We start from the raw sequence: 25136 nt of genomic DNA, 5'->3' as shown, positions 1-25136 counted from the left end.
GTGTGTAGTGTTTATGTGCCTGAATGTAAGGTTATATACTGGTGTATACAAAACTTTAAAAAGCTAAAATCAGCCCCTTGAGAATGAATGCTACTGGGTGGACATTTATGACATTTATGTGTCAACTTGGCAAAGGAAAAGGGTGTTGCGGTTATACAGCAACAACATTGGCAAGCTTTGTGTGAGGCTAATTATTTAAGAATAACGGGATTTCCACAAAGCTGTCATCTGAGACCCTATTTTCCAAATAAGGAAGTGATTGGAATCTACTGTTTTTCCCGTTCATGTTTCCTGCTAGCTGGGGAATTTTACTCTTGGGATTGTCCAGACTTCCTTCAAGGTTATTGCTCCTCTACTCTTGGAAAAGAAGCTGGAAATGTTGGGGAATGCCTGAACTCTCATGTGATTCATCCTTTTTTTAATACATTTTGACTTGATCCTTTTCGATACAGTTAAAGCCAAGCCACAAAATAGGATCCATGCTAAGGTGCATTTTGCCTTCTGAAAGTTTCGCGTGTACTGTATGCCACATGTTTAAAGTTGGAAAATGATGATTTGTAGAAAATGAAGTGGCTGAGGGCCCAATCAGGAAAGGTTCACTGAGCTTTTTTCAAACAGAAGTGGGAGTCTTGTGATACAGCTGCAGAGCCATCAGGGATTGGACTTGAATGTGAGTTCTGTGAGTCACAGTTTGACTATACAGTTCATGGCTGGGAATCTGAAGTTGCTGCTGTACAGTTTAGTTTTTCTTTTTTCTTGTTCTACTAACTGGATCTTCATTCACCACCAGCGAGTTTATACATCTGTCTGCCGACTGTGCAGTCATACTGACATCACAGAAAGTATTGCCATATTAACTGGTGTGCTTGCTCTCTCTCTCTCTCTCTCCCTCTCTCTCTCTCCCTCTCTCTCTCTCTCTCATTCTCTCTCACACTTAACAATAGACCCTTCCAGTCACCTGGAACAAAGGATACCGTTTCTGCAATAATGGAAATGGAATCAGGACGTGGAACGATGGGGAGTGAAGCTGTGCTCAAAGATACTACATCCTCATCCTGCTCCAGCCAGAAACTGGACAAAGAAAGCCGTGAAGTTATTAAAGAAGACCTGCAAGCGGCTAGGAAGATTGAAAGGTTTGACATCCCACTGGACAATCTGAAAATGATGTTTGAGAAGTCCACAGCCATATCAGCTGGTTCACCAACCAACAAAGTAAGTCATCCTCTTAATGCCTGATTTAAGTACTAAGTGTAACTAACTGCCTCTCACTCTGGAACCTTAATGAAAATATCAAGGTAAAACTTAATAATAATAATAATAATAATAATAATAATAATAATAATAATAATAATAATAATAATAATAATAATAATAATAATAATGAGTGCTTTTTTCAGTTATATCCAATACAGTACTTGAATTATCTTACTGTGACATAGAGGTAGGTTTTAAGCGTATTATTTATAAATAACTAGATATAAATCACTGGGCAACAGAGGAGTTTACAACATAAAAAAACTATTTTTTATTTAAAATGACAGCACTCCACAGCAAAATATAAGATTAATGCACGGTAAGTTCTGAGCGGGAAGTGGGAATTGTTAAGCTATAAAAAATGTATGAATGCCTTTATAAAAGGCTAAGTGGTTTCATAGCTGTAGGGGGGTGCTTTGTTGGTTAACTCTGGCAGATGTTTAGTTCAGCATTTTGTTTTTTTGAAAGCTATGTTTACAAATTAAGCATTTTGAAAAACATCAGCTTCATCCAATGTGCAGAGTAAATGTAAATTAGAAATATATTTATTATTTGATTTATATTGTGTTGATCCCTTGCAAATACATTTTGCATTGAATGAGTCCTGTTAAGAAGTCCAAAGGCAAGAACAACATTTCAGAAAGGAATAAAACAGATCTAAAAACCTCTCAGAATATTTATTGAACTTCTCCTTCTTGCAGCTGCCTCTATTTCTTGCTATGCTGTTAACATTGCTTAATTTGTCATAATGTTATTTGTTTACTTAATTGACCCAAACTTATGTTCTTTTTTGGTGTCCTGTCATTTTAGTATGCAGTCATTTTGAAACTTAATCATGTAAAAAAAAAAGGTTGAGGGTTGACATTTTACTGTATAAGCTACATAAATAGAGGCCAGCTTGTGTTCCTCAAGTTAAAAAAAATAATGAAATATTAAGTCATAACAAAATGTCAGTTTTTGGCACAAGGTTAGTGCAGTAGAAGATGATTCATTCAGTGACACAATTATAGGTCATTCTCCCTTGTCTGCAAGTTCATGGCAAAAGAGCTTTTCGCTATGGCAGGTCATGAGAAATGTGGAGCTTTATTGGGAAAAGAGAACCCGTTTTCCACCAAGTTGTCTCTCACTTTAGAAAAAATAAATAATAAAACATATTTCCCATGAGTCACTCAGAGACATAGACAAAATATTTAAGTGGAATTAAGCTCCACAGCAGTGGCCCAGAAAATATGCACTGCTGTTTTGAATCATGTAATTAAAGCTTCAGTTCTTTAGAAAATCTGCTGCAACAAAAGGACCACATAAAAATATACAGAAACGCTGTGTTGTGCATTAGTCTGGACTGGGATACATCCATCAGCCTGGTACTGTATGATTAACCAAGCATGCTGTTCAATCAAATGGCATTTAAAAAACAGCTTCCTGTACTGCACACTGCATAGTGCATACTTTATCAGCAATAATATTGAGGTAATTATAGTAACACAGCCACTTAGAGATGGACTTTGAAGAAACACCACAACAAAAAGTCATCTCTGTCTAAAGAAAAATATTGTTGCACATTTTCTTTTGCATTTAAAATTGTTAAATAAATGAGGCCACAACCCTAAAGCTTTGCTGACATAAAGCACTTGTAACCTACTTTGCATGCGAAAACCAGGCACAAAACCTTGACTAAAACCTTATAGGACCAGAAAAGACAAAAGAAAACCTGACATGAAACAAACTATGGGCCAATTGTCATATTATTATTATTATTATTATTATTATTATTATTATTATTATTATTATTATTATTATTATTTATTTATTTATTAGCAGATGCCCTTATCCAGGGTGACTTACAGTTGTTACAAAATATCACATTACGAAATACCACCATAAAGTCACTAGAAAATAAGAGCAAATTCAAATAAGATCAAATAAAAAAAAACAGTAAATAATTATGTTTGAGAGCGATTTTGACTAAAAGCAATTTAACACAGTAAAAATATTTGCTTATAAGAGTAAATTCTATTAAAAGCAAGTAGTAAGTACAATAAATGGATAAGAATTATTTCAAATAAGAGCAATTACAAAAAATGTGAATACAGTTAGCTTTAAGAGTAAAATCAAGTACAAGATACAGAGATTATAGTTATAGTTGAGAGCAGTAGTAGATACAGCAAAGTGTGGAGCAGTTAAGTGCAAGTACAAGATGATGCAAGTACTGATTCAGTTGGGTGCCACATAGTCCAGTATAATCGAGAGTTGTGAGGTTTACAGATGCTGTCTGAACAGGTGTGTCTTGAGGTGGTGCCGGAAGGTGGTCAGGGACTGAGCAGTCCTGATATCCGTCAGTAGGATGTCCCACCACTGAGGGGCATATACTCTTATTCACATAGAGTACTATATTATTTGTCTTCGTATAAACATGCACTAGCATTTCAGGACCAAAATTATATGTAAAAATTGTGTAAAAATTGCACTCACAAACTATGGTTACTGAAACAAGGCAACAGTACAAGCAGTTAACAGCAGCATTGAAATAGCTTTGGCAAAAAGCTTAGGAGGCAGCATTCTGTAGTAATATAAAAGACAAGGAGCATGATACCACGTAATTTGGAGGTTTACGGTTTAGATCAGATTTTAGACCTAACTTAAAATAACACTTAACTACCACGTCCACTCTACATAACAACAGTCAACTGACTGACGTACGCATTGCCTACATATGCTGGATAAACATGCTCTCGTTCTCACTGGCAGCAGTTGGCCTTTTTGGGCGGCGGTATTCTGACTATAAAAGGAAGGGAGGATAGGATATGGAAAAGCAGTGTACAAACAAGATATCCCACCACGTTCTTTATATCATGCACACTGACTGAGGCTGCTGTGGGAGCCGCCCATTGGATGTTACACAACTCCAAATAAACGACCCTGGAAGTTATAGTAAGCTTGTTAATCTAAACAATTGCTTTCTACTCATTTTCTAGCTATACCTGGTGGTGCTCTCCTTGGAGCAAAGGATGGACACTTAAAAGGGTCATTTTTACATCTCATTGTCCTTGTCCCATTGTGGCTAATGGCTAAATAGCTATTCACCTTCCTCCCCTGTACATTAGAAATACATTCCGGCTAGTAGGAGAGGGGGTGGGTTGCACGCATATAGCAGCAAGCGTTACTGATATTATTATTATTATTATTATTATTATTATTATTTATTTCTTAGCAGACACCCTTATCCAGGGCGACTTACAATTGTTACAAGATATCACATTATACATTATTTCACATTATTTTTACATACAATTACCCATTTATACAGTTGGGTTTTTACTGGAGCAATCTAGGTAAAGTACCTTGCTCAAGGGTACAACAGCAGTATCCCCCACTGGGGATTGAACCCACAACCCTCTGGTCAAGAGTCCAGAGCCCTAACCACTACTCCACACTGCTGCCCTATCCATATTAGTATATTTTAAAGCACATTATAGGATAAGTTCATTATTATGTGTATGATGATAGAACATGAGGATTAATTCATATTATATCTGCTACAGTGAATGACCAGCTGTCACCTAAGAGTTAAGCAATTAGGTTTGCTTGCCAAAGCATACTAGACTGATTGCTTGAGCTACACTGTTAACATGTTTTTACAATGGTGGGTTCAATTAAGACAAGATAGCCCTTTAAAGCTCTTTACGTGCAGTAATAATTCAAATCGGAACAGGAATCATATATTTTGTACAAGAAACTGAATATAATATATAAAGGAACACATACAGAGTGTTTCCTATCAGGTTAGTTTCAACAAAGTAAGGGCCAAAAAAATAATTAAAATCTGTCAAAAGTTACTGCAGTCAGCAGATGTTAAATGTTAGATGGTAGTCATTCATTAACATGTTTAAAACAAAGCCAGACATCTTGAAAGCATTAGATCAGAAGCTATGACATTCTTCAAGGCTACATTCTGTAAATCAGTCTGCAGATAAGAAGGCATTACTGTTGTTTATAATATAGTATTAATCCAGCCACTGGAGATTTTTTTTTAAGCGGTAGCTGATATCCATGGCCTGCTCCCTAAAGCCTGGTATGATGGAAAAGCAACATTTTAATATTACTCAACTACCTTTTAAGGAGAAGATTGAATATCCTGTCACCATATCAGCCACACCATACAGCACATCAAATACCATTTATGAGCAAGTTAACTGTAAGTGTTTGGTCACTTCATGACTGACATCATAATTTTTTTATTTTTTTTTAAACACATTTGAGAATTTGGTTGTTAATAAAAAAAAAATTAAGATGTATTGGTCTTTTAGTTTATTTTGTGACATCGACTCTGGTTAATGTGTGGTTTTGTGCCTCCGTTTTCTTTAAAAAGCATAAATACAGTACAAGTGTAGTTCAGAATCTCTGTGTTGTAATCACCACAAGGCAGCAGTCAGTCTTCTTAACACATTACATATGATTTGAGCAGAGTACAACTCCAGTCTTCAGGGGCTATTGTTTGTTTGAAATAGGACTTGGGTGTTGGGTTGAAATCATATGGCCAATAGTTAGCAAAGGTGTGCGCAGACATGCATTAATAGCCCCATAATATATACCTGTGTTTTGCAAAATAACACATATTGAGCTGGTGCAAAACCAATTAGTATTCAGCATATCAATTTGTGTCTATGCTCTGGGATCACACTAAACAAACGGGTGCAGAGAGGGCTTGCACCAATGAAGCAGCTTCCAGGTATCAAATCTCTCCTGAGTTCCAGAAAATAAGGTTCCAATTTTGATTATATTTTGTAGATGTACTGTTTGTGCCACATAATTTATTATTTAACTGTATCAATCCATATAATCATGTATGCATACCAGATAAAGTGTAACCCTGCTAATCTGATCTCTTTTCACCTACAACTTCAATCACTGTATATGTGCTGCGGGACTTAACTACTCCTTGAGATAAGACCAAAAACACCAGAACAGATACTGCAACTGCAAAACACCCAGATCTCACCAGACGTATTTTTTTCAGAAACAAATTACTTTTCAGTCCGAAGGAGACTGACTCCGTGATGCAGTCTTTACGATAAGTTCATACCAATAAATAATAACTCTTTGGAAAATAGTTCAAAGTAGATTTTCTTTTTTCTATTTTTTTTATAACTACAGGATTTTTTGTCCCCCTCCCACATACTGTTATGTTAAAAAATAAAATAAAATGTTTACTCCCTGTAATGCACATCTCTATGTTGAATGGAATCTGTTCTCCTGTTTTTTTATTATTATTTTTTATTTATTGTTACACCATGTCGGCATAATTCAGCACACTATAGTAATTTATGTTCTGCCTCCTTCGTTCACATATCATTTGCAGTTGATGGTGTGTCTCTACATGCTGATAATAGCTATTGCTCAAGAGCTTTCTTGTCTGTAAATGCAAACTTCCCCTTGGGTATCTTTCACCAGGGATATCATGCATATTCAAATTGTGCTATCTTGGTGACAGTGTGATATATAAATCCTATTTCCGCAAACAGAATACGATTTCAGGTTTTAAGGTACAGTGTAATATAAGCACACTTTACGGTTTCTTCTTTAGAATAACCATACTTCGTAAATAACAACTGTTTCAATATCCCACATCAGTGTGCAGCTTCCAAGGTCTGTGCAGCTGATTGCTGCCTCCCCCTCCCCCTCTCCAAAAAAGAAAAAGGAGGGGTGTTATGGGAAGGTTGCAAATAAAAACTAGGTCATAGTTTAAGTGCGCTCTACCCACCAGACTTTTGACACATGAAAATCCAAAAAACATTATTGCTTTTCTTATGTCTTGGTAAACAACATAATATCATGTATACTTATCAATTATTTATGTGTAAATTAAAAGAACAAGGCATCTCCCTTTAGGCTAGGAGGCTTAACTTCAACACATAAAACAGTGTATTAATCAAACTGCAAAGACTACCAATAAAGAAAATACTGTACGTATCGCTTTCATTACCCCAATTACAGTGATATATGGGAACTATACAATTTTGTCAATACTAGTATATTTTAGTGTTTTTTTCTTCTCATTTGTAGTTTTTAAACTGATTTAAGCCATGCATATTTTAATACAAAAGTCTATTAATTATAGCATGAGTGAGTAAACCTTTTACAGATAAATGTGTCACAAACTGATGACTGCACAAATATTTGTGCTATATATATATTTGGACATTCAGTTCCAAGGTATTACCCCAGTGAGTAACACAGTCCGTAACGTAATGCTAAATTAGAGGATGATTCCTTATACTAATTCAAATTCTAAGGAACATTTTGAATAAATGTGTTCCTGGATATGGATGTATGTTCAAACGACGATGTACTGTAACAGGTGATGTCCATAGAGATGATAGACAAAGAGAAGGAGATGTTTAGTTAATTCATTATTGTCTATAATAGAAGTTTAAAACCATTCATGATTTTCTTTTCCCAGTGATGATGATGCTAAGTTTAACGAGATTCACATAAAAGGTGCAAGGTAAACACTTTCTTAAATATGCAAACACATTTTTAAACCTGTTTGATACACTACACATTTGGGGCCAAACTAAATTTGATATGATGTGCCTAATTCTAATTCTATATACATTTCAATTGTCAAATCTAGAGTCTATAACCTGCAAAAGTGGCTGAGAACACTTTAAACAGGCATTAACAGGAGAATTTTCATATTAGAAAATATGAAGTTCTGAGTGCATTACAAGACTGCCAAACTCATATCTACTCTGAAAGCCGGACTACAAAAACGACTCTGTGAAAAGACGGTTACACACTGACACGTCATGGTTTCGAGTTGCAGCATGAGTGCTGCTATGGACTGAGGTTTTGGTGGTATTACAACGTGGTATATACTGGAGTGCCTTGAATCTGCAAGTTTGCATAGTTATTCATTTTAGTTTTATTTTCTTAATGTAAATGTGACATTAGGTATATAAATAATGAAACAGTTCTAATGCATATTTATAGCAGTATTCTGTTTTATACTTAAAGTGCAAAAGGCTGTTCACATACTGACATCTAGCAGGATATCAAAACTAAATAAAGCAAACTGTACACATGGCAGTAGAATTCAGTTAATGTAAATCAATAGGATAAAAATGTTTTATACTACACTTGCATTTCTATGCAAATGGTATTGTAGTCACACAATCAAATCCCATAGCCTACTTCAATCTGTTTTACTGTTTCAATCTAAATGATATTTCTGCTACTGATGCTGTAGTGTGAAGTTGTGCCTGTTGCCAGGTTACCTGCTCACAGTACAGTTTGAGAAGGATTCTTAATCAGAAGGAATAAGGAGGAGGCGGAATGAATAACATATAAAACAAGAATGCATGTTAAGAAAACTTAATTAAAACATGAGGTAGAAATAGTTTACTGCCTGGGATTTTGTGTTTTATCAGTTTTAAGCCACTCACAATGCAGTCTGTTGAGGAAAAATATTTGGTCACTCCTTGTTATTCATGTGGGTTCATACCTTAAGTGTAGGTTATGATGAACATATTATGTATTTACATTGTACAGTGCTCAGTGTGTAGTTGTGGATTGAGACTGTCAGTAGAGTAGTCTATAGTAGTCAGTTCCATTTAGGTTTAAACACAGCAAGAAAGCATGTGAAGCAGGATTCAGGGAAATGAACCAGTTCGCTGAAGAACCTCTGTGAAGACTAGGCACAGAGCAATTATTTTAGCGTGATAATAAAGACTCAATATTTAATCATACTTCACAATCCCATCTGATTGTTGGAAACCACCTCCGATCCAAGCTTACAACTGTCACAAATATCAGTGTGATAATATGTTTATACATTCAAATACTAAATGTAGTACAGTAATAGCTTGATGCATTATTTAACTTGATGTGTTGCTTAAGGGTTTCCTTACCTTTTTCTTTTACCAAAACTTAGCTTAGACTTTAGTTACCCACAGAATATATATTATTTATTTCTTAGCCAACACCCTTATCCAGGGCAACTTACAATTGTTACAAGATATTACATTATTTTTACATACAATTACCCATGTATACAGTTGGGTTTTTACTGGAGCAATCTAGGTAAAGTACCTTGCTCAAGGGTATAGCAGCAGTGTCCCCCATCTGGGATTGAACCCACAACCCTCCGGTCAAGAGTCCAGAGCCCTAACCACTACTCCACACTGCTGCCTGTACCACAACAAAAATACATAATGAGATTCACAATAGGCCTACAGTAGCTGTAATATGTTGAAACCAAGAGTTGCGCAATGTTCCTGCCTTGATGACCTTTGTAATCAGTTCATCCTCTCTTAGGTCTGTATACAGTTAACCTCCCTTGGATTTTCCACAGCAGTGTAATCAGTTCATCCTCTCTTAGGTCTGTATACAGTTAGTCTCCCTTGGATTTTCCACAGCAGTGTAATAAGCCCATTGTTCACTCTTCCTGTAAACAAGTCGCATAGTTTCAGCAAACTACTGTACAGTAATCTGGTTCATGTTTTTAGAGCTATCTCATGAATTCAATAAACTTGTTCAGAAGCAGCAAATAAATCACAAAGCACGTTTCTTCCTAATCACTCATATCTGTAGAAATTCCCTAGCAACACTGTGGCCTGGCAGTTCTCACAGTCAAGCATGGAGGAGGCAGTGTCATAGTGTCTGGGGATATTTTGGTGGCCAGAATATTGAAGACCTCTATGTGATTTAGGGTACTAAGCGCCAGTCTCATACATCGACAGTTCTGTAGACATACCATTGTGACAGCAATTAATTAGTCAAAGAATCATCCTTCTGCAAGAAGGAAACAAGCCTCAGAACTCAACGTAGAAACAGGAAGTAACAGGTGTTGAGGAGCTTGCTTTGGCCAGCTCAGCTTGCATCTACAGGGACAAATATGGTGTTGATCCTGAGTTTTGAACCATTTCCAGAATACAAATATAAAGGAATTGACACTGATGTTTGTTGTGGTCAGTGTCACTGTATGTGATACAGCAGCTACTCTAAATAGCTTCATGTTAGTTTGTTCCAGTAGTTTTTATATTTCTGCTGTACATCAGCTGCACAATAGATCCTACTATCTGCCAGTTTTATTTTATTATTTGGCAAATGTACAGAACATGTGTTTTGCATGCCAATGATGTATCTATGCTTGCATCAGTTCATACTAATTAAATACACAGAATAAAATAGATAACCCATTTTGTTACATAAATCCCTAATATTAATGCTACATCTTATATAACTACCTTTGAGCTAGCTCTTTTAATGACTCGGTTCTGAATTCCCATTGATTTCCTTGCCAAGGCTATGTACGTAAAACAGAATTTGTCATTCTGTAAAGTTGCATCTAAAACCCTAGCCTTGACATAGTAAAATAGTTTGTTTACTTCTAACCCACTGTCTACAGTGCTATTAATACTTAACTAAGAGTGTTTTGCCAGACTGCAGTTCACATTTTCCATGAGGACAATTTGTTTTTCCAATGTTTTATCATTTCTTTATCCATTTTGCTTTAGAGGTTTTGCCATGGCAACCAAATCAGCCTTAATTGTTGCTACAATACATTATGTAGACTTTTCTTTTACTTTTTCTTTATTAGACCAGATTATTGTACCAGAAATAATGCATTTAAGTGTGCATGGCCCTAAGCTATTTTCAAGTAAAGCTATTTTCAATTCCTTTTCAGTTGCTTCTCTTATTATACTCATTTAAATGCAATTCTTCTGGCGTTTTGGTATCAACACTGCAGGCGTCAGAGCTGGCAATATATAGGGAAAACATTCCATTATAGTTTTAACATGCAAAAAAAAATGGGACTGAATACAAATAATGTAGTGAATTGCAGAGGAAAACAATATAAACAAGGCTTTAGGGAAAAGAATAATGAGCATATTGCAGGACAGCCTATATAGAGAAGCAACTAAAGACAGACCTCCATGTCATCCAGAACTGCACACTGATTGCCTTTAGGTACCGAGATGAGATCCTTCATCCAATAGTGAGACTGTATCCTAGTGCAGTCGAACCCCCTTTTTTTTAACAAGGAAGCAATCAAGAGAAAGGAATGTCCAGTAAGATCTCCTGACCTGAGCCGTATGAAGCATGCTTGGGACATGCTACAGACGGGGGTCTAGCTGCCCGTTTAATGCAGCCCAGGCCTCTGCAGGAGCTCCATGATGTCCTTTTCCAAGAATGAGTCCATCTTCCACAACAAAGTGTACGCCGTCTGGTTAGTGGGATGTACAGGTGATTTCAAAGTGTCACTATGTCTCATGGCAGACATACATGGTATTGATCATGTGCAAACACAGGAAGTGACTATTTAGAGTCTGTATATTAACACAATTAGCCATTCAATAAATGGCACAGGGTGAAACTCCTCTTTGTTGAAAATCATAATCCCTATTTTATATACTAGTAGAGTAAAAAGTGAACTACATGGTACTGCAGTTATGCCATGTTCATGACATGTGGCCACTGCTTTCTACTGCAATCACAGCAGAATGATGTAATAAATATAGGGTTACTGATCATGTGGCACTGGATGTTTCGAAAAGCATACCAGCTTCTAAACAACAACACAGTGAATCTAGAGGCCAAGGTTGGTATCAGCATCTGGATATAAGTGTCTTTATGTGAAAACAGTGATCTAACAGATGATGACTAATAGCCCTTGAGATGAATTGTTTATATATAGCTTCTCTATACATGTGACCAAATATCTGTCATTGCAAATGGAGGATCTGTGTTGCTTTCCCAGATGACCTCCTAGCCCCATTGCCCTGGAAAACAATCCCTTTTGTCACATTGCAAAGATCCTGAAATATTCCCCATGTCTCAGAATGGACCACTTTAAGAAAGACCACAATACTGCCACCTGGATTAACAAGTCTGGTGAAGCAAGCACTATCATGATAAGTTAGATAGGTGTTGCCCAAAGGGACTTATTTCATTTTTGTAAATGGGTGTAGACAGACATTGGCTTGAATTTTCTGAGCCTATAATGTCTTTAAAAGAATGATACATTTAAAAGGTTCAATGGACATTTTCCTTTTTCATAAAGTTCTTGACTTCTTTTGGAGAATGTGCACATATACTACACCTAATGCTGTCTATAGGCAATATGAAAATTAATTTGGTTTGCAAATGAGTGCTAGGTAAAAAAACAAAGGTCAGCTTTAACATTTTACAACTGATTTGCAAGAAGAATACAACAGTGTATCTGCATTTGGTTACTTGCTTAACTCCATAGATGAAAAAAAAAAAAAATAGTACTGATAAAAATAAAGATATGATGAGCAAATGATGCCTTGAGTTCTGACGTATTAAGTCATTTTTTATTATTACAGTTACTAAAACATTCGTTTTAGTTTCAGAACCACATTCGTTCCTTCTAGTTCTAGTTTTAGCCACAACGTAGTAGTGAATATCATTAACTCACGGTTTAGAACAAAAGTACATTATTTTGTGCAAATAATAAGTTCATCTGCTTTCATTTTATGCATATTCTGTACTGTATTTAAATGTTTAATCTCCTAATGCCAACAAGACACAGCCAGGAAGCTGAATACCTACCGGGAGAATTAAAAAAAAAAAAAAAAAATTAATTGCAAGTTTGCGTCAGCTTTGTTTGTGCAGCACAGACATTGCTACTGTTCATTAGCTAAGCAAGTAACAGGAAAGCCTACTTATATTGCTTACTCATTTGTTTGTTTTATATTCAGAAATGGGAAATAACAGCTAGTGTTGATTTCACAGCATATGATTATTAATCCAAACGAGCGCTTTCACAAAACTGAATAATGGCTTGCTTGTGATGGTCACTCCCACACAGGAAAACCACAGGTGTTTCCTTCTGATAGCGCTCTCAACATCCCCTTTTGTCTTTACCAGGAAGTACGGCCAGAAAGAGCTTCACATTCACCAGCATCTAAGAGACAGCTCGGAAGCAACTATAGCAGTTCTGTGATGGACCTGAAAGACAGCCAGACAGAAGACAACATGTTCTCAAAATCCAGCCTGGACAACAGTGAATGTGAGGAAAACATATTTACAGAGTATTATTTACAATGTGCAGATATTTCTATTTCATTTATCTTGAAGAATACATATAAACACATAAAGAGTGATGCATGGAACTGTTTCATATCTGTTGGTAGAAGTGAAAGAGAGTGTCCAGTAATCAGAAAATTGCATTTGGAAAAATTTAAATTGCAGGTTTTCAGTCATATCTGCTTAGGAAAGATAAGACTGAGTGCTGAAAGTAGTAAAACAGATTTCACTTGGTAGAAGAATGAGCAAGTACCCCAGTCAACTAAATATACATGTTTTGCAAAAAGTGTCTCCGAGAATCAGAGCCCATATGTAACAAAATAACAAAATCAGTATGCTTCAAAATATACTGTTTGCTGATCATCGAGGGCTAAGGTGTACAGTATGTACAGTATGCGCATTTTTCATTAATTCGTAATGTGGTTTTGGTTACATAATATATATATATATATATATATATATATATATATATATATATATATATATTTTTTTTTTTTTATTGCAATTTGATTCCATCTATAAATAGACCAGGAACAAGTACACTTCCATTATTCCTGGTAGCTGATGTTGCAATTGCTTCTAAGAATTGCTCATTATACAGTAAATCATTATTTCATGTACCTTAGTCACACCTAAAGGGCCTGAAATGTGAACATCTTAAGGCACTGTACAATTCATGTTGTGCAATAACTCTGGGTAAACCAAGTCACATAAATAAGTTTTAAGACTTAAATTTATTTACATAATGTAATTTATATCTGGAATGTAACTGAGCAATGAGCGCCACGGCATTAGTGCACTTTTAGAAGATAAGCCTTGGTAGAAGATACTGTATGGAGTGCTGTGGAGTTGGTAGAAGCTACTGTAGTAGATAAGAGGGTCCAATGACATCCCCATGTTTATAAACCAATAACTACTGTCCTGCTGTATATTTCACAGGAGCACATACCGTTTTTATGCAATCAAAATAAAAGTGTACCCAGACTAATGACATCACCCAGGGGTGATCCTCCTCCGAGGCAGAACTCCAGCTCCTGGGTGACGTCTTCCTTGAAATCTATTGCTTTAATTAAACAGCAAACTTGATACAGCTGTAATATAACTGCTTTGTAAAGCCATAGTCCTGGGTGGAATACTAGCTCTTTTATATATGTAAGTATATACATTGATATTATTATGCTAAAACATTTAGGTCATAAATACATTTTAGGGCAAATTAGGAAACATTTGATTCAAAGACGTGCATTGTCTGTGTTAAGAAAAGCTGGGGTATTGGTTTAAACAGGATGTTTCACTTGTATTTATAATCACATGATTAAGAAGGAAACCTAACTCACACTGTCCCTTATCAGAGGCGTTAAACCAAATAACTCTTGTTCAGAGTACATTACAGAAATATAATTTTACTGAGAACTCAAGTGAGCATTTATTGTGTGTAGGTGTGGAATTCTGATTCTTTCATTAGATTTAAGTTTGACAGTCAGATTTTCCATTAAGGCTGGATTGGACAACGTACGATTTTTAACATTTATGACATGTCGTAAGATGCATTGCACCCAAATTAGCACAATATTAAAGTCTAATTTGGTTAGGACCATGCAAAGAAGTGGAACATCATGGGCTGTGTTTAAAGCCTTAGAATGAAGTGCAGTTGGTTTATTGGAAGTATGTATGAAATTAGACCAGATGCATTGTGCCCTTTGCCAATGTGTTTTTGTTATTGTTATTTGTATAGCACACTGTCAGCGAGTTGCCAAATATCATAATTGTTGTAAATATCTGGAAGTCCAATCAAAATTCTCTGCATACCTGAAGTTGAATTCATTTCAGGTAATAACTGAAAGCAGAGTTCCTACTATGAAATAAAGCACATGGTAATTGAAAACTCAAGTGATCATAATTACAAAGCAATAGTGATATTACAGAAACAATGGATAACTTTATAAAGACCAAAGCTTACAATGTTTCATCCAACTGAAATTAGATTTATGTGAAAGATTTAGATGTATGGCTGTGAAGAATGAATGTCATTCTCAGCCATGCTTAGGAGGTGCAAGTTTTGCATTTCATAAACTGCTGAGCTACAGTCAATCCTTATCTCTTCTAAAAAGCTGTGTGCATATCTCTATATCAATATCAATCAATCAATATTTATTTTATATAGCACCTTTCATAGTGGACCACCATCACAAAGCGCTTTACAAGATAGTGAGGAAAAATGCATAATACTTTTAAATGCAGTGAAATACAGGGCATAGTACATTAAATACAACATTTAAAAAACAATGCATAATACATTAAATAAAAGGCTAGGATGTGAATTCTAAACATTGTGGATGCGTGTGTCAAGCAGAATCATACGAATAAGATGGAGTAAAAACCTGAAATAGCAATTTAGACAACAGCTAATAACAGATACCAGGCTTAGAGACCATTAAAAGCAAGAGATAACAAGTGGGTCTTGAGAATTGATTTGAAGCGAGCGATTGTGGGAGCTGCACGTACTAAAGCTGGGAGAGAGTTCCAGAGAGTCGGGGCCATGAAGCTAAAAGAGCACTGTCCGAGTGTGGAGCGCTTTTGCTTGGGTATAAGTAGCAGGCCTGAGTCAGAGGACCTCAGCTTGCGGGCAGGGACATAGTGGGTCAGCAGGTTGGAGAGATACTCTGGACCTGTGTGATGGAGGGCCTTGTAGGCAAGCAGGAGAATTTCTTTAAGTAATCCTGAACTTAACAAGTAGCCAGTGCAGCTGGGCAAGACAGGGGGTAATGTGATCATGTTTTTTACATCTGGTAAGGATCTTAGCAGCGGCATTTTGAACCAGCTGCAGTCTGTTTATGGCGCGTGATGGAAGGCCACCGTAGAGAGAGTTGCAGTAGTCGATTTGAGAGGAGATGAATGCACGACAGAGTATCTCTGCATCCGGGAGGGAAAGGTAGGGAAGGACCTTTGAGATGTTTTGGAGGTGGTAGAAGGAGGATTTGACTACAGCAGACATTTGGGCATCAAAGGAGAGGTTACTATCCAGAAGTACACCAAGGCTTCGTACTGTGGGGGAAGGCAGCAGCAGACAGTTTCTGAGGTTCAAGGCAGCAATATTAAGATTCTTGATTTGAGTTTTCTATCCTACTAGAAGAAGTTCAGGTTTGTTGGTGTTGAGCTGAAGAAAATTGGCAGACATCCAGGCCTCAATGTCTTGGATGCAAGCTGAGAGCCGAATCATGGCAGAGAGACATTCAGGGTCTAGTTTTATAAAAAGGTTAAACATTTTTGAAGATGTGAAAACTTCCAGATTGATCCTGATTGAACCCAGATCCAGTCCATCTGCTACAGGAAATGTTTTAGTAAATGACATGGCGGGGTATGAAGGTAGTCCAACTGATAATAATATCCCATAATCGTTCCTGGGAATTGAGCCAAAACTGGCTGGTAAAATCCACTTAAAAATAAAGCACATTAAAAGCAGAAGGGTTAGTGATCAGATCCTGAAATCTGGCAATGGTGCCAGTATAACTAACAGATGCTGTTATCTTAGAGCCTGGTTATGGAACTGTATGTATAATTCCCCATAAATTAAAGTTTCACAGGTTCCAAACAGAGCTATAATCAGCTTTAGTTTAGAAGAAGGTAAAACATCTGCATTGATTATACTGTAAGGTTATTTTTCTTTGCTTAAAATAAATAATTATATACTGTAATAATAATAATTTATAAGGGTCACTGTCTACATAAACAAATTAAAACACTGGTTGGTATTACGAGGTAAACAAAGCTTTGAGTTGAAAATGAAACTGAATAAAACAAATCTGAATTCATGTGTTCACACACCATTTCTTAGATGTTTATTACAGAGTGGGGCGGTGCTAAATGAACTGAAAAATAATGGGATACCCTTAATCCAGTGATCATGTCTTGTTACATTATGCTATAAAATTGTAGAATGTCTCTAAAGCGCCAGAGAAATAAATAAATGGACAGAAAAAAAATGGAAAAAAAACTTGCATCCTTCTGAAGGTTGCTTTTTTTCCAGGGGTATTTAAAGGAAACATTTACAATATAATCTTGCTCACTTTCCTTTCCTTTCTGTGGTTATCCAATCCTGCATCTGAATCTCCTGTATATGTACTCAGTCCAATATTTACAGTCTAACATTACAGACATACTTTTGAAAATATGAATATATTCCAAGTGGATGTGGATTTACAAAATAGCTCCTCAAAGTTGCCAATACAGCAAATAGGATGAGATGGTGAGAAAATCATTAAAAAAAAGATTTCCAAATTGAAATGTTGAGATCCTAAGATTATAATTTAATTGTTTAATGTTTTGCCCCACTTTCCAATTCCCAGTGCTTTCTGATCACCAGCTCTCTAGTTGCACTTAACAGAAAATGAAATTGGGGTTTTAGAAGAAGAAATACTGAAACCTCTCTTAAAACTATTACAGTACGTACAGTAGCATGTCTAGTGTTTAAGAATACAGAGGACTTCCAAGTGGAAAAGAAGGGAGATAACAAATAGGCTATATAAAGCTTGTAAGGAAAGGGAAGAGATAAAAGGGTAGGCTATCCAATGTTGGCACGCTGTGGTATAAGAAATAAAGAGAAAAAAACTACTTGAGGTTGAGATAGTAGCAATCTGGGAATAAAGATAGTTGGTAACATGCTCTGCCACATGTAATTCACTTTACCGATGCATTTTTAAAAAATAAAACATCTTGTCATGACATTTTTTGACAAAACCAATAAAAGCAAGTACTGTAAATATGCAATGTATTCATACATATAGACTTAAATTTACTTCCTTAATGTACTTTCTCTCAGTACATGAAATAGTCTCTGATAGCTGCCAAAACTATTTCTTTGCTTTCAGAGTTTCAGAACCTGAGTTTCAATAAGCCACTCAAAGCTTCACTTCTGCACTAATCTTTATTGACCATACTGCTGAAGGCATTTCCATGTATTGTAAGTAATAACAGTAGCATTAATGATCACTGGTTCCAGATTAAAGGGTTACAAGCAGGTTAGGGCATACTGTAAGTTTTAAGATATAAGTGTTTCTGATATGGTCCTTGAACTATCATGTTTTTTTTAAATAAAAAGTTATGCTCAGAGCAGAATGTAGTGGGGGAAGTGACGCTTTTCGAAGTCATTTGTTGCTGCTATATTTTTAATGTTATATTTGCTAACAGAAAATAACCAGTTAAATACAATATAACAAGACAGCTGCAACCTCAATGTAAATTAAGATTTAATAAAGAAAATAAATTAGCAAAGTACTGGACTCGCTATTGTAAATGCCTGGTTATTATTGTAGCACTAGCCCCTCCACCAATTATAGTGCAAGGTAATTTCCAGTGTATTTATCATCTATATCTCAGTAACATATTCTTTCTATGGTACTCTGCACAGTTTTAACTAAAATCCTAATTATGCCCTGGGGCCAAATAGTGCCTCCAGGTAATGGAAGGCAATCAAAGGACACTGTTTTTTTTCCATGTCACTGCATTATATAAAGACATAAAATGATTGGTTTGCTTATAGTGTACAAAGTTTAAACATAGTGGTGAAATACTCTTTTTTGTCTAAATTAAAAACAAATAAGATACTTAAAATATTTTGAAACAGTGCAATAACACTAAAATAAAAAACACTAATAACACTAATAACACTAAAATAAAAAAATAAAAACACTAAATAACACTAATAACACTAAAATAAAAAAACCAAACAAGCAACATGTCTGTAAGGATGTAACATATCCCATACAAAAAGTTTATCTTTATTCCATTCCATCATCACATTGCTGATAGCAAAAAGAAATGCAACAGATTGTATATTGGGGAAACTAAAAGGCATTTAGCAGACCGGTTTGTAGAACACAACCATTTGCATTAACACCACTGCATTTCCAGTAGGTAACAAAAGGAACAAGAGTTTATCTTCAAACTGGGAACTTTGGAACCTCTGGGAATGAACATTCTATTCTAATAATCATGACACCATCCACAGAATGTTTGTATAATTACAAATCTTGACTAATAACAAGTTTACTGCACTGTGTTTACTTTTCCTTTTAAGCCTTTTGTGTACATTTTTTAAAATCCTTTTCTTTCATGTGCCTTCAATTTTGTAGTGAGAGAGAGAGAGATAGATAGATAGATAGATAGATAGATAGATAGATAGATAGATAGATAGATAGGAATAGTGGCCAGTTTAATTTGCTTGACAGGTGTTAAAAAAAAATATGAGGATGTCTTTGCATATGGATTTCTAGAAGTCTACATTGAGGCCACATATGCCTCACCTTCTAAAAAAAGACACCAAGGTTCAGCTTTTACAAGTGGGCTAAAATAAGATCAGCTGTCACTGTCTCACTTGGTAAGAGGAGGTTGAGGCAGACAGGATTGGAGCTGGTCTCCACCACAACAAGCAGGATTTACACTCTTCCTGGGCATAAAACAAACCCTGCCACGAGTGGATTAGAGGCCTTTCGTGGGATATTGCTGCTCTAAACACTCCAGAATCTATTTATTTTATTTTTTTTTGCGAATACAAAAAAGGGGTAAGTACTCAAAATATTTAACAGCTCTTTTTTCAGCCATTCTGGTTTACAAAAGCTAGTGCTCTTAAGAAATCCTCAGACATCTAATTCACTGAGGCAAGGCTGTTCAGAAGCACGGTTTTAAAGAAAATTAAACTGTCACGGTCTGCTGTACTAGTGTCACTGAAATGCATTTGTGGCGTTTCTTATTTGTGGTGTGATGGGGTGAAACTTCACTAAGGTCACGATGTATCACGATATGTTTGTCATAATATACATTATAGTGAGATATGTTGTATGACGTGCAATAAGATAAAATGATTATTAATGATGGACTATTTCATTAATCAGCAGGGAGAGCTTGTATCCATACCAACTATACATCTCATGTATTCAGGTACCTTTTAGTAGATTACAAGTAGCTGTGTCTTAATCACTTATCAGGAGTCTGCTTGTATTTCCATGTGTTAAAGTTTTTAATTTTCTTTTTTAAATAGAGAGTAGTTTTTGTCACTGATGCCTCATTTACACAGGGGTCCTGACAAGATAACAGCAGCAGTTAGATAGAATGAACTCATTACAAAAACAAAATGTACCAGTGACCGATAAAACAGTTCTGTTAATGCATTCTTAAAGACAGTGACCTTTAGTTAGGGGAGATGTGGCAATTACAGCAAATATTGTATCCAACATAATAAGCATTTGGAAGGGGTAATAGAAAGTGGCGTGTATTGTTTTGTCCCAAGATGTGTACTTATGCAATAACAGCAGGTTTGTTTCTACCACATGAAGTCAGTCACAAGCTGCGATAGACAAGGTGCACACACATAATAATTTAAAAGTAGTCTTATCGATATGAGTTTCAAAGCAATTATTTCAACTATTGTTATCCTCTGGTCCACATTCAATAAACTTGCATTATTAGCGGCTGTTTTTTTTTCCACACACATTAATTATATTTACGTTTCATTAATTACCACAGATGCCTCCTTGTAAAGCTCAATGCAATGCAACCCTTGTCAACTAATACTTGCTAAGTGACAATAACCATAGACCACACTCATTTTTCAGCAAAATGTATTTTTTCAAAAATAAAACTTAACAACCATAGGAATGTGTTAATGGCTGAACAACTCCTGGAGGAGAATGCAGTGTTTATTGCTTTTAGCAACACACTTTTTGGCCTGTTGAAAGATGTATATATCATTCTGTTACATCAAAATAAGACAGGGGTTTTCAGGTTACATGTTTCTCACTAGCCCCTGCCAGCTCCAGCTCCTTGGTATGCAAAGTTTAATGGAGATACTGTTTGAATGTATGTACCCCAGAGATAACCTCATACTACATCACTCTGATGACACCATTGATTCCATATGCAATTAATAAACTGGTGGCAGAAGCATGCTAACTCTTACTCTTCCAATATTTTGTACTGCCCTATTACAGTACATACATATTTATGTGGTTGACTATTATCTCCTCAATATGGGTCATTGAAATGACCAAGGGATTTTTCTGTGAAATCTTGAATCCATTTTTTTTTTTATAAAACAATGCATAAAAAAAAAAAATATATATATATATATATATATATATATATATATATATATATATATATATATATATATATATATATATATACACACATACACACACACATATTTGCCAGCAAAACTGTGATTGCTTTAGAGAAAATTAAAAGCAATTGTCCACCTTTAATATATGAAATACCACAAAGTACAAGCTGTCAGAACATGTTCTTCATGGTCATTCAACATTCTTCTAGTTTGCTTCGTGACCTTTCTTTACTTCAATTTCATAGTGTGGTTCTCTCAGGGGAGGGGAAATCCGATTCTGTGGGGCCTGTAAAGTAGTTTATAAAAAGGAGGGTTTCTTTTTTAGCTGGACCTGGCGCCGTCATTACTTCACCTATCTGTTATGTGAGCTTCTGACTCACTGCGACTGGTCATGAGATACCCATGGATTGCCATTACAATTTTCCGGCATTAAAATCTCTATGTGGAGTTTCCTGTCTCCTAGTCACCAACCCTAAAACATAAATGGATACATTATCCCTTTTATTTCAACAAGCATAAATATGTCAGATTACCTTAGGTGTTAAATATTTGACCTGTCTTTCAAAATGCGATGGCGAAGGAACCTATTTATTTTAGGAGGTTGCTATGCTAGTAGCAGATCTGATGGCACCAGAGTGATAGGTTTACACTAGCATACTAGCCATAGCTAGGAGTCTAAAATTGGTGGTTAAAGGTTTAAAAGGGAACACAGTTTCATCACATGGCATGTTTGTTGGTCTTCATTCAAGTCTCAATGTGATTTTGTAATTGGATAATATATAGTACCATTGCACAAGGACTTTTCAGCAATTTTTATAGACAACTCAACATATCTATTGAGGGTATAAATAACAATGTGTGTTAATAAAAGAGAAGCAACTGGGAGTTAGACAAGTGGTAGTTTAAGGCAGATCATATCACACATTTGAATAATCCATGTTTTGCATAAAACAAACACAAAAAAAAGTTTTTAAGTTCAAGGTTGTTGTCCAGTTTGTTATCCACTTTTCCATTTCACAGATGAATATAAAGAAAGGCTTTTTTGCACTCTATTGCCACTGTCAATACATGCTATTATGAGTAGATAATGTATAATTAAAGCTGTATGTTGACAGCACCAGATCATTGGCGTGACATTGATTAACTGGTGGCATTACTAAACTATAAATTCCCATGGGCTTAACTACATTTTTACTTTATGTCTAATAGTGCCTTGGTTCATTAGATTTCTCGATAGGCTTCAAAGCCATGAATTATATGTGCTTGCATTTTTAACGGCCCTTGTTTGACAAGCAAACTCATTTTCTCATAATATGCAGTGATATTCCAAAACGGGGAATTTCAACAAACACAGGAAACATGTATAAAATACCTCACACATGTAAATGTTTATTTTTCCCATTATTTGAAGAAATATGTAAATGATAAATACAGTTTCCAGAGTTGTTGTACGAGGATAACCAGAGCCAGCTGCTGTACAAAAATAATTTTTCACTTTCTTTTAAAAAATGATTTATTATGAATGTCATTTGTCATATAGATTTCATTTAGTGTTAGAATAAAACTAAACTTAAATTTTCTCACTGTAAAATAATTCAAACTCTTACAACAATATGTATAATTTATCAAGTTATTGATTTAAATGCTTCCTGAAAAGATTATACAGTGGTGGCATGACAAAGTTTAACATTCCATTGAGCAAACTGTCCAAATTAAGCAATTTCATTCCATTTTAGATACAGCACAAGCTAAATTTGAGATGTTGAGCTTATTTAGTAAAAACAAATGAAGCAGTGGTCTGCTAAACCATGCACAACAGCAATTTGCATTGTAAGTGTTTCTCCATTAACCCTTTAAATACCTGTCATCAGCATTCTGTCATTCGAAAACCACTACAAAAAAACCCAAACCTCCCACCCACACACAAACACACGTACAACAACCCAAAGCACAAGCAAGGCACATTATCTTATTTAGGGGTTAGTCCCAGCAAACAAATTAGCCTGAGGTAGAACTATTGCAAAGTTGTTTGAAGCTGTGTGTGAAACAAACTGGCTACACAGTAATTAGCAGAGCGTCAGTACTGACCAAGATGCTGTGGTTCCAGTGCATGTATTGTGCTTCTCCAGCAACTGCATCAACACCTTGTTTTTTTGTTTCCTTTGTGTTTAAAAACAGGCAGACAATAACTTGGTTTCTCTTTTTAAAAATGTATCAGCGTTGTTTGCATATGCATGGGATAATTGTCTGAGGACAGAGCACCACACAAATCCCTTCTGCCTGCTAGGTATAGAAAGAAAGTAAATGGTTTGTGAATCACGTCACTGCTAAATGATGCCATTCCATCAGACTGAGGGAACACAATTCTTTGCATGTCGACAGAGCTTTAGTCTGTCTGGTCTTTCATGACTTAAAACACAACGTGAAAAAAGAGCAGTAACCCATATATGCTGAAAAACTAAGTTAGTTTATGTTCTAAAACTTCCTTAGACCTGTAATATAAATCTAACGTCTGTTCTCAGATTCTAAGAAAATAAATTCCGTCTAAGGCTATATTTAGAAGTTGTCCCCTCATCAGTAAACGTTAGCAATAAGTACTTATGTAATTATCTGACTAAGTGTGAATTTTGTTGTTTTAGAAAAGTGTTGTTTTAGAAATGCTAAGCAAATAACGTTTTTCTTAATCATCCTTAGAAAAGCTTTACATTCTCCAATAGTGCATTCCACAAAGTTTCTCTCATGCAACTTTTTTACTGTGGGAAAGTTGTCCGTGATTCACAATAACAGTGTTTCAAAAATGTTCAATATAATGTGATTGTATTAACGGTGAATTAAATATTTCTACATTTTTATCATTGATCTTTCAGTTCATGATTTCCACAATTTTGGAAAGCAGAATATATTGTTAAAGTGTTTTAAATGTCAACTCTTTTCTCTTCGGGCTTGCTTTGTCCGTTAAACGTGGCTTTACAACATTGCATGGCTCATTAATTATTGTGGGCTCTCTGTTCCTTAGCTGCTGGCAGCACTGACAAGCTTGGAACTGGGATTTCAGAGGAAGCTTCTAACCAGAATAGCAGTGCACCATTGGATAACCAGGAGTCTGTTTCGCTGAAGGAAAGACTGGCCATGTATCAAGCAGCTGTCTCCAAGAAGGAGGCTGCCAGCCCCTCCAACCCAGTAAGATACTGCTTCTAATTCTAAAGCTGGCCAGGACCATGTAATTGCATTTTAAAAATAGACATTCTGGAAATGTCTAAGATTTGTAAATTAATTTACATTTTAAAATAAATATTTAGAGATATTCCTGATAAAGTAGCAGTCATATACCCGTTCCCTAGTTGTTTTCATTATAAATCTTATACATAGGTTTTTTGGTTTGGGGACCAAGAATTAATTTAATTGGCGTGGAGGTATCACTAAACAGAGCACCATAAAAAATAAAATAAAAAAAAAAAACAGCTGCGTCTGCTTTAATATTGAAAATCCCCTTCCATTCAAATCGATGTTGTTATCTGAGAGAGAGAGAGAGAGAGAGAGAGAGAGAGAGAGAGAGAGAGAGAGAGAGAGAGAGAGAATGAGAATAATAGATGAATGGGATTCAGTGAGTTACAGGAAAATAATTCCATCTAGGGCTTATGTGGCGTCATAAACCACGAAACCGTCAGGTTGAGTAATTTATAAACTGTCGCAGGAACCCGAGATGGAATTA

At 35.7% G+C, this 25136-nt stretch overlaps 1 protein-coding gene across 4 annotated transcripts in view; it reads left to right on the top strand.

Annotated features, from left to right (window-relative positions):
* The first annotated feature begins 327 nt into the window (after positions 1 to 327).
* Positions 328 to 25136, top strand: part of LOC117426486 (xin actin-binding repeat-containing protein 2-like) — a 42555-nt gene continuing 17746 nt past the window's right edge. The window contains exons 1-4 of one of the 4 annotated variants that reach the window (XM_034044081.3): positions 328 to 487; positions 945 to 1212; positions 13150 to 13291; positions 24441 to 24604. In XM_034044081.3, coding sequence (XP_033899972.3) covers positions 480 to 487; positions 945 to 1212; positions 13150 to 13291; positions 24441 to 24604 — 582 coding nt within the window. In that variant the 5' untranslated portion in view covers positions 328 to 479. Of the gene's footprint in view, positions 680 to 944; positions 1213 to 13149; positions 13292 to 19671; positions 19869 to 24440; positions 24605 to 25136 lie in introns of those variants that run through there. The other 3 variants (XM_034044082.3, XM_059033713.1, XM_034044083.3) reach the window with 3 other exon arrangements.

The sequence above is a fragment of the Acipenser ruthenus genome, chromosome 11 (assembly GCF_902713425.1).
Source record: "Acipenser ruthenus chromosome 11, fAciRut3.2 maternal haplotype, whole genome shotgun sequence".
Taxonomy (NCBI): Eukaryota; Metazoa; Chordata; class Actinopteri; order Acipenseriformes; family Acipenseridae; genus Acipenser; species Acipenser ruthenus.
The sequence above is the reverse complement of the archived record's forward strand: the minus strand, read 5'-3'. Positions and strand labels throughout refer to the sequence as shown.